The sequence below is a fragment of the Tigriopus californicus genome, chromosome 1 (assembly GCF_007210705.1).
Source record: "Tigriopus californicus strain San Diego chromosome 1, Tcal_SD_v2.1, whole genome shotgun sequence".
NCBI lineage: Eukaryota > Metazoa > Arthropoda > Copepoda > Harpacticoida > Harpacticidae > Tigriopus > Tigriopus californicus.
The window spans coordinates 14,797,333-14,812,087 of record NC_081440.1 but is presented as its reverse complement, the minus strand read 5'-3'; the positions used below and the strand labels follow the sequence as shown (position 1 = coordinate 14,812,087).

General features: G+C 42.9%; 1 protein-coding gene across 1 annotated transcript; it reads right to left on the bottom strand.

Moving 5' to 3' along the window:
* Nucleotides 1–10,008: 10,008 nt before the first annotated feature.
* On the bottom strand, nt 10,009–14,263 carry LOC131886686 (uncharacterized). The gene is made up of 6 exons (XM_059235088.1): nt 14,083–14,263; nt 12,046–12,498; nt 11,609–11,938; nt 11,178–11,538; nt 10,935–11,112; nt 10,009–10,757 (listed from the first exon to the last, which is right to left on the bottom strand). Exons 1-6 carry the CDS (start codon nt 14,161–14,163, stop codon nt 10,217–10,219), a joined length of 1,944 nt encoding a protein of 647 aa, XP_059091071.1. The 5' UTR covers nt 14,164–14,263; the 3' UTR covers nt 10,009–10,216.
* Between the last annotated feature and the right edge of the window lie 492 nt (nt 14,264–14,755).

Here is a 14,755-nt window from a genome sequence, read left to right as displayed (position 1 = left end):
GTCTTGAAAAAGACGTGAGCCGGGGAATATGGGCAGAGGAAGGATTGGAAGGGGAGGTGCATTGAACGGGGCATATCACAGATTCATGGGGGGCCACTGTTCGTGGGCGTAGCCCCGCTCACTGGTATCACAGTTAGTACTATTCTATCGACTTAAAACCATTAAAAACAAGATTCTTGTCGGAGGAGTAAAAAACGCACGTCCGCCATTCGAGGCGTCAGCTGACTATATATTAGGCATATTAGGGATGCCTCTTCTCTCCTTCAAACATTTTATATACTAGAGATTCCTTTCTCTCTAGCCAAACTCTCGACATTTCTTAACTTCCAATGTGTCTAATTAGAAGCTCTATGAAACTATTGGGACAGCATTGCTGAGTTTAGGTGTGGAGGCCTTTGATATTGACGTATCATGTTATTGATTTCTCCTGAAAAATTAGCTCATATTGCCATGGTCACAGAATTCACCCATGGGTGTCTATGAAGTCATCCAAGCGATGGGACGTTTTTGTAAGGAACTAGCTCAATCTCAATTTCTCTTTTGGTGGCCTTGCAAATCTTTGCTTAAATGTAAAACAGCCTTAATGATGCCCACCTTTGGCGAAAAGGATATTTTCCTCATAAGTTGAGTATATGCTACAGGATCATTTTTTTCTCAATAGACAATGATTGGCTGAACTATTTGTATACCATCTTTGAAAAACCCAAACATTTGGTATAGCAGAAATTTCCTTGATCACAATACATTCCTGTTTTGGAGCTCGCTGAGAACAGTCGCTTTTTAGTTTGCTGCTGTTCTTATCTCCCAGGAATTTCGAACCAAGGTGTGCTCTTCCTCTGTTGCTCCTTGGTTGCTTTGCACGTGTGGTGTTCGTGGTGTTTGTGTGTGGGTGAATGACTGGGAATTGACATTTATTCACTTAATTAAGTTTGGTTGTTCGTGGCTCTTTGGTAAGACGTTATTACTTGTGAAGTGAAGTAGTTCATTGCCATTTTGCTTCGTTGTCCTGTATCTCAGGACAAGACTGCATAGCCTCTTTCTTTTCTTCAGTTTCTTGGTTTCTTGATTTTACTGCTCATTGATAGTTCCTCTGGATTCATGATGGAAGCTATTTGTGGAAAAGTAAGCAGAGAGGCTAGACAATGTTTGGACTTAGTCTTAGCAGGGAAGGAACCTTCCGTAGTCAATAAGCCCTTTACTATAGAGGCGTTAGTTGCTTGGGTCAATGAAACCAGGGTGTTGCTTGAAGAACAGGCTCACCCAGTAGTTGAGAAGTCGACTGATTTGACCAGTGCAGATGTTGAAGAGGTGTCTCCTCTTGAAATAGAGTAGGATAAGATAATTTTGGAGAAAATAGTCTGTCCTGTTTATCGAAAGCAGCCTTGTCCTGATGAAGGAAAAGGTTGTCAGTTTGACCACCCTAAATAGTGTCAAAAACTTCTATAGTTCGGCCTTGAGAAGTACAATAGGAAGAAGGGATGTTGAGAAGTACAATAGGAAGAAGGGATGTTCAAAGGCAGATTGTCCTTTTTTTCATTTGTACATGTGCCGTCAGTCCATGAGAATTAAGACGTGCTGCCGCCTCGAATGGCCGACGTGCTTTTTTACCCCTTGTTGTGTACGCTTCGTGACTGACCTGTATTTCTGACTAGACTGGTTTACATACGATTGACTAGAATACATTAACATTGGAAGAGCATGAGCAACATGCTCATCACCAGGATATCACATCTCCCTCACACAGGGGGGGAGTCATCCGGGGTCACGAGGCCGTCCCACGACAGGGATCACGAGGCCGTCCCACGACAGGGATCACGAGGCCGTCCCACGGCAGGGATCACGGGGCCGTCCCAACACAGGGATCACGGGGCCTTCCCAACACAGGGATCACGGGGCCGTCCCAACACAGGGATCACGGGGCCGTCCCAACACAGGGATCACGGGGCCATCCCAACACAGGGATCACGGGGCCGTCCCAACACAGGGATCACGGGGCCGTCCCACACAGGGACACGGGGCCGTCCCACACAGGGATCACGAGCCGTCCAGGAACAGGAGCCGTCCAGGAACACGAGCCGTCCAGGAACACGGGCCGTCCAGGAACACGGGCCGTCCAGGAACACGGGCCGTCCAGGAACACGAGCCGTCCAGGAACACGAGCCGTCCAGGAACACGAGCCGTCCAGGAACACGGGCCGTCCAGGAACACGGGCCGTCCAGGAACACGGGCCGTCCAGGAACACGGGCCGTCCAGGCGGATCACGGTGCCAAACGGGCGGGTCACGGTGCCAACCGGGTCACGAGGCGTCTGGGTACGGGTGTTTGGCCGTTGCCTTCACGCTCCAATCCCCTCCACGGGGAGAGCCACACACCGTGCTCAATCCCCTCCACGGGGAGAGCCACACACCGTGCTCGATCCCCTCCACGGGGAGAGCCACACAGGAGGCCACAGCCGGACTGCCGACTGCGCCATGTTGTGTACGCTTCGTGACTGACATGTATTTCTGACTAGACTGGTCTACATACAATTGACTAGAATACATTAACATTGGAAGAGCATGAGCAACATGCTCATCACCGGGATATCACACCCCTCTGACAGGAATATGGATTTTAATGCTTTTAATTGATCAGATTTTGTTTCTGACCCTCTGATACCAGTGAGTGGGCCCAAGCCCACAAAAAGAGGCCCCTCATGAACATGTGATAAACCCTGTTCAGTGCATCCCTCCTTCTCAATCTTCCTCTTCCCATATTCTCCAGCCCACGTCTTTTTCAAGACGTGAGCTTTTAATCCTCCAACCCTCTTCCTCTTCTCAATCATCCCTCCCCAACATACAACTACTCCCGGGGTGCTTCTGTACTTGATCACAACTTCATTTCACAGAAGTGTGCGGCTCAACTTGAGGCCCTGCAGTTATCCATTAACAACGGGAATGCAACCAACGCGGCTGCAGTGGCCCAAGGCATATTGCAAGCATTCAAAGAGTCCTCTTTGGTGCAGAGGAGGAGAGGATAACTCAAGACCCCGTGGCTCAGCCCCTACCATCCACAGCAGAGGGGTCAAATGCTCCAAAAATTGCGAAGTGCCAAATCAAGCCAAATACCAGAGACTTGGGAGCAATATGCGATATCAAGAGTTACATACCACAAGTCTTTGAGGAGCTCTGAGTCAGCCCACCAAAGGTTGGAAGTGGAGAACCTGTTCTCTTCATCGGCCTTGTCCCGGATGGCGGGCTTGTACAACCGTACCAAAAAGCCCGCCACCAACTCGGAAATTCCCGTGGGTAAATTCCTCCCACTGTCAAGAACTGTTTTCATCAACATCGGAAACAGTAGTGGAGGAGGTCCAGGGCTGCCCAGAAGAACACCACCCACTTTTACAGCCCTTCACGGAACCTTCAAGAAGATGAAGAGCAAAGCCCCATCAACATCTGGGGTCTCTCCTTTCTAACTTTCACTTCTCCAGACCCAAGCCCTGCCACTCCTTCAACATCTATTCAGCCTTGACCTCCATTCTGCCTTCTTTCCACCAGAGTGGATGGAGTCAGCTATCATCTTCAACCATAAGAAAGGGCCCAGGGACATTCCAAACAATCATCAGACCATCGCCCTGGAGAACCCCTTCTTGAAGATGATGTCCATCCCACTAGCTGCTTGCTTCTCCGGATTGGCCGAGGATAGGGATCTCCTTCCCCAGTTCCAATTCGGTTTCCGGAGAAGCCGCTCTACCACCTCGGCAGCTACTCTCCTTTATGAAATTGTGCATTCTAAAATCAGCAACAAGAGGAGAGTGTACCGCTGCTTTATGGATTGCTCCAAAGCATCTAGTAGGGTGGACCGAACGCGGTTATTCTTCAAACTCCAGCTATGGAGAGTTCCGTGTTCAATCTGTGTCCTGTTGTCCAATATCCATGCGGGACTCAGATGCTCCATTCGATCTGGTGAGGACCTACCCCCCTGTTATTTCACTTCCGTTGGCCTACCACAGGGGGACCCACTATCGCCATTTCTTTTTAATCTTTATTTATCCGACCTGCCCGAAGCTCTTACACACCAAGGCCCCTACATAAACCATTATCCAGTTCAATATCTACAATATGCAGACGACCTGGTTCTCTTGGCTGATTCAGTCATGGAATTGCAAAACGCCATCAATGCGCTCCACGGTTATTGCCAAGAGAACGGCCACCAAGTCAATAACATCAAGACGAGGGCCATGGTTTTCCATAAGGGTCGTCTACCTCCCACCTCCTTCCACATCATTAATAGTCCGATTGAAATCTTCAATAGTTTTAACTATGCCGGTTTCACCTTCTCCATCCAACTCTTGTTCACCAACCATCTCAAATCATCAATAGTCAAAGCCAGGGCCAGGATCAGATACATTTGCAATAGACTTCCCATCAAGAATCTTCCTCTTCCAATAGTTCTTCAACTCTTCCGGACCTACATCACTCCAATTCCCTCTACGGCCTTCACCTGTGGCTCCCAAACTCCGACCAATCCACCGATGTCACATTCACCAAGTTCCTCAAACGATCCCTGTCAAGCCCCAATATGCCAACAATGCATAGACACATTTTCAATGCGAAACCGAGCCCTTCACCATCAGGCTGGCAAGGTTAGTTAGTGTCCAACAGTGTTGGGAACCTGACCTTTCCGGAGGTGATGTCCAGACACAAATTGTCATTCCCGGTAAAGGACTTGCTAAAAACCTTATTGCCCTAGGCCCGACATCCCTTCGGAGTATTAGCAATCACGCACCTTTGTCCAGTTCCGTGCTAAATGCCGTTCACAACGGGAGCTGATAAAGGATCTGTTCAATCTGGCCCATCCACTAAGAGTCGCAATAAAAGATTTATTACTATTTAATTTACGGTGTGCCTCCGTCCACGTAGAAAAGGCGCAAAGGAAGCAAAGGTGCAGACAAGTTCAGTCTCATAGTTATAAAGCTGACCCTATTCTTAAACCTAATCCCACTCCACCCCCTTCCTTAACCCGTTTAGCTTCCTCCCTCCATCTCCTCCCACCTCCCATTTTCTCTCTCAATTCCCTCCTTTTCCCTCAAATACCCAATCTACTCCCATTCCTATAAAAACCCTCCCTCTTAATATTCCTTGTCCCATCCGTATTTCCAAAATTCGTTCCTATTCTCATGCAGCTGCCCAACCCATACCTCAAACCCTACCATCTCCATTAGCTTATGCTTTGCCTGCAGTGCGGTTAAGCGGGATTTTTTTACGGTTGGAGAGGATGGTCCAAGGTCTTGTGAACGTGGTCCGTCAAAAGAGAGGCCCGTAAAGGGGCTAGATTTGAACGTGCATTGTCTGATTTCTAAGAAAGACAGCACAAAAGTTAAGATCTTATAAGAACTAGCCGTTGAGAGAGAGAGATTTCATTCATCTCTATAACAGAAACCTGGTGTCGGCCAGGGGTCTTAGATGAAGAACTAACCATAGTTAGTTTCAACTTAGTTTGTTGTGATAGGATACGCCCTGATAATCCCATATTCCCACATATGGGTGTACGCTTATATGTTAGGTACCAATGTATAGGGTCCCCCTTCTTGTTTAGTAAGCTCTTTTATGTCACCTCTCCAATTCACTGGAAATGAGTTGGATCGGGCAGTTTGCTCGAGAGTTTTCCTTGTAGAGGTTTTTAATTTTCCGGCTAGCGTTGTACGGTAGGAGGTTAGTCCTGATGGGTATATTCCCATATCTAAATCGACATCTCAGTCGTTTGAAAAGGTGGAAGAATATGCGATCTTGCGCAATTCATCCCAAGATGTTGGTGTAGCCACCAGAGGAAATAATGTTATGGACTTGGTCTTTTACAATGACCCTGATCAGATCCAGTATGTCCATGTGACGCCTAGTAATCTGTCAGATAATCATGTTCTTGAGATAGGGTCGACCATAACTCAAAAGCTGGCATGCTTTTGAGTAAAACCGGTCAAAAAGGTCGGTCTGGCTAAGTTCAAGTTCAAAGATGAACATTGGCCGTTGATTATAGAAAGATTAGAAGACCTGGATCTGGTTCCAAATCTGAAACAGGAATCGTCCCAAGAAGCTGCCATTGAAAAAATAGTTTCAGTTTTTGAAGAAGTTTGCTCCAATCTAGCAATCTCTGAACGTTTTCAAAAAGGTGGGACATAGACAAAAATTCCAAAATATAGGAAGACTTTGTTCTAGAAGAGTTGCAAACTAGCAAAAAGGCTGAAGAGCACTTCGAATCCAGTAATTGTGGGTAGTCTCCAAAAAAAGTTGGAAGTAGTTCGGGGTAAGATTAAGGCCTCCATAGAATATGACCAATTACAAACTGAGAGTAAGATGGTTCAGGAGGTCAGGTCGAATACGAAGGCTTTTTTCTCTTATGCGAACTCTAAGAGAAAGATGAACCACCCTGTTGGGCCTTTTGAGGTTGAAGGAGAAGCCATTAGCAATGTAGAGGTTATGGCTAACATGCTAGGAGATCAGTTCTCTAGTGTGTTTTCAACCCCACTGAGTTCAGAAACAACAACTCATTGTTCTAATGGCGAGGTTGTTGAGATTGACAATGTTAGTCAATTTGATCACTTAGATGATCTTGTAGTCACAGTTCAAGATGCTTTAGGGGCCATAAGGGACTTGAGGCTTTCAAGTTCTCCTGGTCGTGATGGTGTGACATCTCAGATTCTTATGAGATGGTCACTGGTTCTCGCTCCTGTTTTCTAGTACTTGATGCGTTGCATCTTGGATCAGGGCAAGTTTCTATCTTCAAAATAAAGTTAGCTCATGTTGTTCCAATTTTTAAAGGGGTAGCTCCCCAGTAACTATAGGCCGATTTCTGTCACTTCGAATATTGCGAAGGTGGTTGAGAAGATCATGAATTCCAAACTTGTTGAATTTCTTGAAGTCAATGAAGTCCTTTGTGCTTGCCAGAACGGGTTCCGAGCACATTTTGGCACGGTTACCCAACTGATTGAGCGTTTAGAGCAGGTCATTGAGGGACTGGAAAGACGAGTTTTTGATGTTGTCTATCTTGATTTTGCCAAGGCCTTCTGTTGAATAGACTTCATGAAATTGGGATCCAAGGCAAGGTTCCCAATTGGATAAGAAGCTTCATTCATGATAGGTCGAGGGATTCCTTTGTGACACACATGATGTCAAGTCAGGTGTTCCCCAGGGTTCGATCTTATGGCCCCTCCTTTTTATAATATACGTTGCCCCGCTTCAAAAGCTTAGTAGTACTGCCAGCCTCTCCTCTTATGCTGACGATACAAAGTTAGTTTCTGGTAGGAATGGCCAAGATTCCAGTAACCTTGCAAAGGTCCTAGAAAGAATCTACTATTGGGTTACAAATTGACTATTTAGATTGGGTTACTATTGAGAGGAATATGGCCCTGAACGGAATGAAATTCTGCTCAATGACCTTTGGGTCAACTCCTTTGAATACTCCACTCGTATATAATGGAGGTAAAGATATTGAGCAGATTTCAAAGATTTAGGTGTAGTCCTCCAAAATAATAGAAAGTTCGATGAGCATATAAAGTTCAAGGTGGGTAAAGCTTTTCAAATGTGTGGTTGGATATATCGCACATTTAAGTCCAGATATAGCATCACGATGCTAACTCTGTACATGTCGATTGTTCAACCACATCTTGAATATGCTTCACCCATTTGGGCTCCATTGAGTTCAGCAGGTTTGCAAAAGGTCGAGCAAGTCCAAAGATGTTTCACTAGGAACATCACAGGAATGAGAGAGCTCTCATATTGGGAGAGACTAAAAAAGTTGTACAGTGTTCAGAGAAGGTACAAAAGGTATCTGATACTGTACGTCTTCAAAAGCATCCATGAGCCTTGTCCCAACCCAGGATTTAGGGTCAAATCTAGCGACCGTAGAGGCTTAATGTGCGTTTTGAGAGCACCGTCAAGCCCTCGAGAATCCAGGCTAGTCCGAACAATAAAGTCCACATCTCTTCTTGCTCGGTCTCCTTCATTGTTTAACTTGCTTCCCTCTAATATTTGTAGGGAATACGTAGGCCTTGTTCATCCGGTTGCATCTTTCAAGTCAGATTTGGACAAATTTTTAGATAGCATTCCAGATCAACCCTACATTCAAGGACTAGCCCAGTCTGCCAACTCAAATTCTTTGGTAGACCAAATATCAGATAAAGATTGAAAGGTAATAAATGGCGAATTATAACCTTTCATTTTAATAGTATTGGGGATTACATTCCCTGTAGCGGTTTTTAAAGCCCGTGAAAAACCAAACCAAAAAACTAACTTGTTAATAACCAAAATAACTCTTCCCAAAAGAGAAAAAAAGTCTTGACGAATTGTGATGAAAAAATTATTCACTCAGTCTCCATGCTGTGCTTCAAAATGGCCTCCCAATAAGTAAAGCTTAAAAATCTATAAAGCCTTACCGTCAATGGCAACAAAACGATAGAACCTGCGGGGCACGGTGTCCCGTACAAATATATCATGAGATTGTAAGCTTCAAAGAGAACTACAATGCCCTTTGGAAAACTTGCACATGCCTACCTACATGCTTGACAATTTTGCTCAAACATTTCTCAGGCTTTAGTTATGATTTACATAATGCAGCCTCTATGTGCCAAAATTGACCCTGACACATGGGTTCTGACAAAGCTCATGGCTGCTTTTGACAAGCGCCCTGTATTTTTGTAGAATACAAACCACTACTCTTGACAAGTCACTCAAAAACACAACATGTACGGTAGAGTATTGCCAAAAAAGAAAGAAAAGAGAGGGCCGAGATGATAAAAATATGAGAAACAGTAAACTGAACAATACCCAAAAAACATGTCAAGATTATCCTTTGTATAAGGTTCAGTACAAAATAGTTAAAGTGTCGAACACCAACAAAAATACGATACTAATAATTGGCAAGTAGAGTACAGGAACGCAATGTTTGCACTCAACTAAAATGACCGTGATATCCATTTAATCCAAACCAAGTTATATCAATCGATTTTTTATTGCTAATATCTGTCTACAAACAAGTGACGTATTGAAAGTTACATCATAAAACATAAAAATTATGAAGGAAAATGAAATGGTTGCACCCATCAATTATCCTGCTTGTTGAGTTCAAATGAACACACCCAAAACGTTGATGGGATCACAAAAGGAATGCAAGAAAGTTACAAGACGTAACCCCCCCACTCAATGTGGGGACTTCCAAAAAATCTAGAAAGAAGTTTAACTCAAAAAATATGCCAAGAATTGATGTAAAACGTCTTCTTTTAAACGGGGGACCTCTCCAAGACTGACCATGAACCATGGCATAATATAGACACACTTGACATAGGAAAAGAGTTCAATGCAATCCCCAGTACTATCAAAATGAAAGCTTATAATTTGTCAACTTATTGCCTTTCAATATTTATATGATATATGGTCCACCAACGATAGATTCTATGAGTGGAGTATTCATTCCGTTCAGGCCCATATTACTCTTAGTAACCCAAGAATAGATTATTTAGATTCCTAAAGAACAGTAAATGAGGCTAAAAGTAAACAAAAAAAGTTGCCGTTTCTTATACGATATTATGGAAAAGGTAGTTAACAGCAATAGACGGAACCTTCCACCAATTGAAATTTAAAATAAAAAGTCTCATGTTTTTGGTGCAGTTTGAATACCTTATTTTTAGTCTTGCTTAGCGATGGGAAACATAATTGGATGTTGGTACACATGTCAACATTTGTGTTCCAATTTGTTCCAACTGTGTTAGTAGCTTTTGTGGGAGTTTTGAACGTTCTTTTGTCATTTCATGAACCAATTCAATTTTTAGGGGAAGGCGACAACCCTGTTTTTTGTTAAGGGTCTTTCCCATAACCCACTGTAAGGGTTGTGGGTCCAAAAAAGGTCTTTTTTCCTTACATGCCCTAGGTCAAATATGTAGCATGACAGCCGTATCCATAAAATTATTTTAACAGGGACGGGACAATTGGTCCTGTTCACCTCTGAGGAAAAAATCAATTCAAAAAAGGCGGAGACGTTCCACATTTATTAAAAAATCATGCGGCAGGGCCCTCTCTCTATCTCGTAAGATTTCATCGTTTGACGTCTTGAACATTTCCTCAATTAACTATTCTGTTTTTTGACATTTCTTTAAGTTTCAATAAAAGGAGACGTCATCATCGTTTCCAAACATACTTTTAAATGTTGAGGAATGATGTTCGATTTTCTTGATAACCCAATTAATCTTATTTGGTCGGAACAGTGACGATCGGCAGAGCTTTTGCGAGTCTTGCAGCAAAGACCAGCTCAAAAATGAACGCGATGGTTCCCAGGGTGCCGCCACAGATTAAGATGAATATAGGGCCCAAGATCATGTCCACCTCCATTCGTAACTCGGATTCGTTAATTTGTCCAGCTATGTATTGTCCAGGCATCGCCAAAGTTGGAACATATTCATAGAGAAATTTATAGTAGAGTCCAAATTCGTCCGCAGCAGTCAAAATTCGGTTCAAATGCGGGGTAATCGGAGAGTACTTTTGAAATCGAATGGCATTGAAACTAGTATGGATGATCTCTTTGGAGTAAGTCTGATGGGGCAGTCCTTCGTAGTCGGGAATCGATAAATAGTTCAACATTAATCCTTCGGGATAAGCCACAATCACATAACCTCTCTCTTGAACCCAAATATTCAGCTGATCTTGGCTCATTCTCTCATTTGGATAGAAGCGCCATTGCTCGTCACGGAGCATCTTGATCACTTCTTTCAGTTTGCCTTCGGTTCCCAACCTAAAAAAAGGTACCAGACAGGCATAATCCAGTCTATAGAAAATTGGACCTCAATATTTGGAACTTAACTAATATCACACGAAGATCCAAGCACCTTTCTCGTTTAGGTAAAGTTTACAACATACCTCGTGATTATCTCTTGAATGACCTAGATTGGAGTCAATTGATCTCATTTACCTTATCATCCAATAGCCGGATGAATGAACGAATAATTCACGGCCACTTTCTAGAAAATCCTCAGTGGTATCAATCCTGTTTTCATAAGCTGGAGCAATTAGGTTGGTCCTTAAATTCGAGGTGTAGAAGTTCACGACCAGAAAAGCAAACAATGACCAATACAACACCACTAATCGACCTGCAAAATGCCATGCATTGGAGCTGAAATCGTTTCTTCCACCAGAGGGCGCATCTCTGTCTTACCCGTTGACCATTTGGGGAACCATGGTAATGGATCTGGTTCCACAAACGTGGTAAAGGTCATGAGGACAAAATCGATCCCTGAGTTCGGATTTCGGTACAATTCAGGTTCCTTCAACAGATACTTATATACATAAAATATGCCTGCGAACGTCATCGAGAACATGGACAAAAAGGTGAATACGGCCACCCAGCTAAGCGAATCAAAACCACGTGCCAAGTTTCCAAATGCAAGCAATTTCTGCGGATGACGTGTAACATATCGTAAGGTCACAAAGAATGTAAAGCGAGTGCAATCGAAAAGTGCATAACCAGCGTCATTTAAAACCATGGGCAAAACGACATCCTTCTCGCCTCGCAAAAGCTAGAAACGTTCAAAATATGATTGTATCAAATCTGTCTCAGTTATTTGGTCCAAGCTGGATACAATTCACCTCTCCCAAATATCCAGTGGCATTGGTGTATCCTGGTGTAATGTATCCTGTGTCCCCGAAAACGAAGTTTAATTCCATGTTGTACATTTCAGCCATTATTTGTAAAGGTCGAATGTCCGTTCCACGGATCTCCCGGTCAGTTCCTTCTTCCCCCGGGATCACCATAGGTTTAATGCCTGCAAGACCCACATCAAGAGTTTGGTTCCACAAAGAAGGAGGGCAGGCTCCTAAAAAATCCAAGCTTTGACCAAATCCAAGTCTCGGGTTCCAAAACGAAACGTTGTAGTTCCAAAAGCTCCCTGAGACACGACCGCAAAACACATGAATCAGCTAAAAAAAAATAAGCATTAAAAATGAAACATCCTAACTCAAAAAATGTTTGTCCCATAAGAATGAAACAATTTTGTTTTATGAGACAAGGAAATTTGCCAACTCACAAAAAAGTTCTCTGAGATTTCCTCTGCCCAAAAAAGCTCCCTTCTAAGCGTATCCAATTCGATCCTTGGAGGTTTGGGACCAAGAACAATAGTAGCATGATTGGTAACCTTTTCCGTTAACCTCGTCATTGCCTTGAAAGTCAGGTTAAATCTGGCCCCACTGCGATCAAAAACGGCCAGTAAACACCAAGCAGTATTTTTCACATGGTCCGATGATGGGTTCAAATGGGTTGGGATTGAATCGATTATAATTTTGGACGTATTGGGATCCTCTGCTCTTGCATTAGTCACTAAGGTGCAAGGCTGACCAATGGTTGGATGAAATTTTCGAAAGTGATCCAGGGTCTCGGATAAGAATCTCTGATTAAGTTCTTTGGCACAACATACGCTTATAAACGAGTCGATAAGGACCAGGAAAAGTATGATCTGGTGAGGAGTAAGCCACATTTTGATCTGAAGTTAGGAATCAGAGATCAAAGACCACTTTGCCCTTTGCATGAAGATTCAATCGTCATTGAAATGTTATTGAATCCGGGACACACCCTCTGAAACATATTCAAGATCAGATTCGAATGCCGATGTAACGTTGGATTAAGGCAGTGAACGAGTTTTTAAAATATGACTAGTCCCATAAATATTTCAGCCATTCAGACAAAGGCTCAGACTCGAGTCTTAAGGGACTCTTTGTTTTTCAATTGATTGCTATTAATTATATCAGATCCAATTTGCGATTGATCATTGTCCATTATGAATAAGATTTTCTCGTCCATAACCAGGTTCTCAAGCTTCTACCAGTTTTCAGCTCGTATTTTTGCCACGATCTGAAAAGTGATATCGCCTCAAATTCTGTGGTTGAAGTGTTTTTAAACGTTTTCGTGGAGCCACTAATGTTATGCTCAATGTCAAAGATAGCAATATTTAGAAAAAGTTGAATGTAGAAATTGTTCTTTGACTGAAGTAAGAAATTCTTTTCTAACTACCTACACAGTATGCAGTATTGCCATCGGTCCGTAAAAAAGAATTTGTAAGATAGTATGAATATGGTTGAACCATCAACAGTGCCATCCCTACTGAGAAAGTACACCCTACAAGAATTGTCAAGATAATTTAAGTGAACTTCTGTGAGGTAAGCAATATCACTTAATTTTTTTAAATCTTTTTTTTTCTTTGGAGACAAATAATAAAAGGTTTGGTGATTGCAAAAATAACTTGCCAAAGTGTGGGGTTCTGTGATAGAGGATCATTGTTTCTTAACAAGTAATCAAATCTATCAATTTGCTTGAAGCGCTGTTGAACACTTATCTTAAATTGATATTCAGAGCATTAACTTATCAGACAGTTCATATTGTTCTTGTTATTGATCCACAGAAAGTACTTTGTACTGCTCTTTGTGTCATGGTTACGAACTTAAAGGAAATAGAAATTGAAACTACAAATTGACTGAAAAAGACAGCCTTACAGTCCGGGCAGTCTTTATCAAGGCGTTTATGGCACTTTTGAAATTTTCCTATGGATCGTATGGAACGAGTGGCCGATGGCTAGGAGATTTATAAGGATGATACCTGGTGGATAAACATGTGGCCGTTTTTCCGGTAAGTAAGGTCTCCTTTCTCAACCCCCTGGTCTCTCTAAGAGCCGAAGGGTCCTCACTCGCAAACACTTCCCTTCCACACCCGGAGGTCCCCAATGGAAGGAAATAGGCCGTCCAACATCCCCCCCCCCCTCCAATGAATACTCTTCTTCAAGACTTCAAGTAAGGTGCTTTTGACGGACATTTGGTTCATTGAAAACCAACGATTGTTTGTGGAGCTCTTCATTGGAGGCCCTGTCCGCTTATTCAACCCCGATATATTCGCACAATACCTTATCGAAGGACTTATGAATCTGATCTTGTTTTCCGGAAGTATGTGCTTGGTTTCCCAAGGGACCGGGTGTCATGAAAATTAAGAGCAGGCGTTTCCTCACACAAGAGATGATTAATTATTAGGAATTCCATGGCAGACACGAGCTTGTTTTTAGTGTTGATCCTTGGCTTACCGTGCGGATTTGAGTGTTCCAAATGTGATCCCTCTGGACGTGAACACCAAATCTCTTGCTTTCCGGTTGTTCTTTAGCCATACTCCCATCAATGCTTCTGTATAAAGGTGCTTCTGCTCGCTCCTGCTTACCAGACAATATTAGTTTGGTTTTGGAAGCATTTGCTTTCAGTCCATTGCTCGCCAAGGAGTTCATCACCAGGGGAGGCGTCCTCTCTAATGCAGTCTTGAGCTCCTCACAGAAATTGGCTTGGACGACGATGATTTGATCAATTTAAGGAAAATTTGTTCAGATCCAATTAAGTGCGAAGGTCCACAGACATTTGATATAACCGTTATCAATTTGACTGGAACTCAGATTGGTTGTACGGTATAGTAGTTTTTTAAATTTACGTAGACTCAAATTAGCTTTCAGTGTAATCAATTTGATCAACCACTAGAAAATTTACTGGGATCCAATTAAATATAAAGGTCCACAGACCCTTGATACAATCAGAATCGATTTTACTGGAACTCAGATTGATTGTATTAGGATTTTTCACATTTACGTGCACTCAAATTAGGTTTCGTTGTAATCAACTGCATTTGAGACAAAGTAATTGAGATATTGTAATTACAAATTGCAGTAACCTCTTTCCACATATACCAACAAGCTTTGGCTCACATGCTTATGA

What these genes read in the sequence shown, in the direction of transcription:
- LOC131886686 (XM_059235088.1), bottom strand. Translation starts at nt 14,163, where the DNA reads ATGGCTAAAGAACAACCGGAAAGCAAGAGATTTGGTGTTCACGTCCAG. An exon ending in AAATCTCAGAGAACTTTTTT is followed by an intron (nt 11,939 to 12,045) that starts GTGAGTTGGCAA and finishes ATTTTTTTTTAG; the next exon opens with CTGATTCATGTGTTTTGCGG. An exon ending in GTTCCCCAAATGGTCAACGG is followed by an intron (nt 11,113 to 11,177) that starts GTAAGACAGAGA and finishes GGCATTTTGCAG; the next exon opens with GTCGATTAGTGGTGTTGTAT.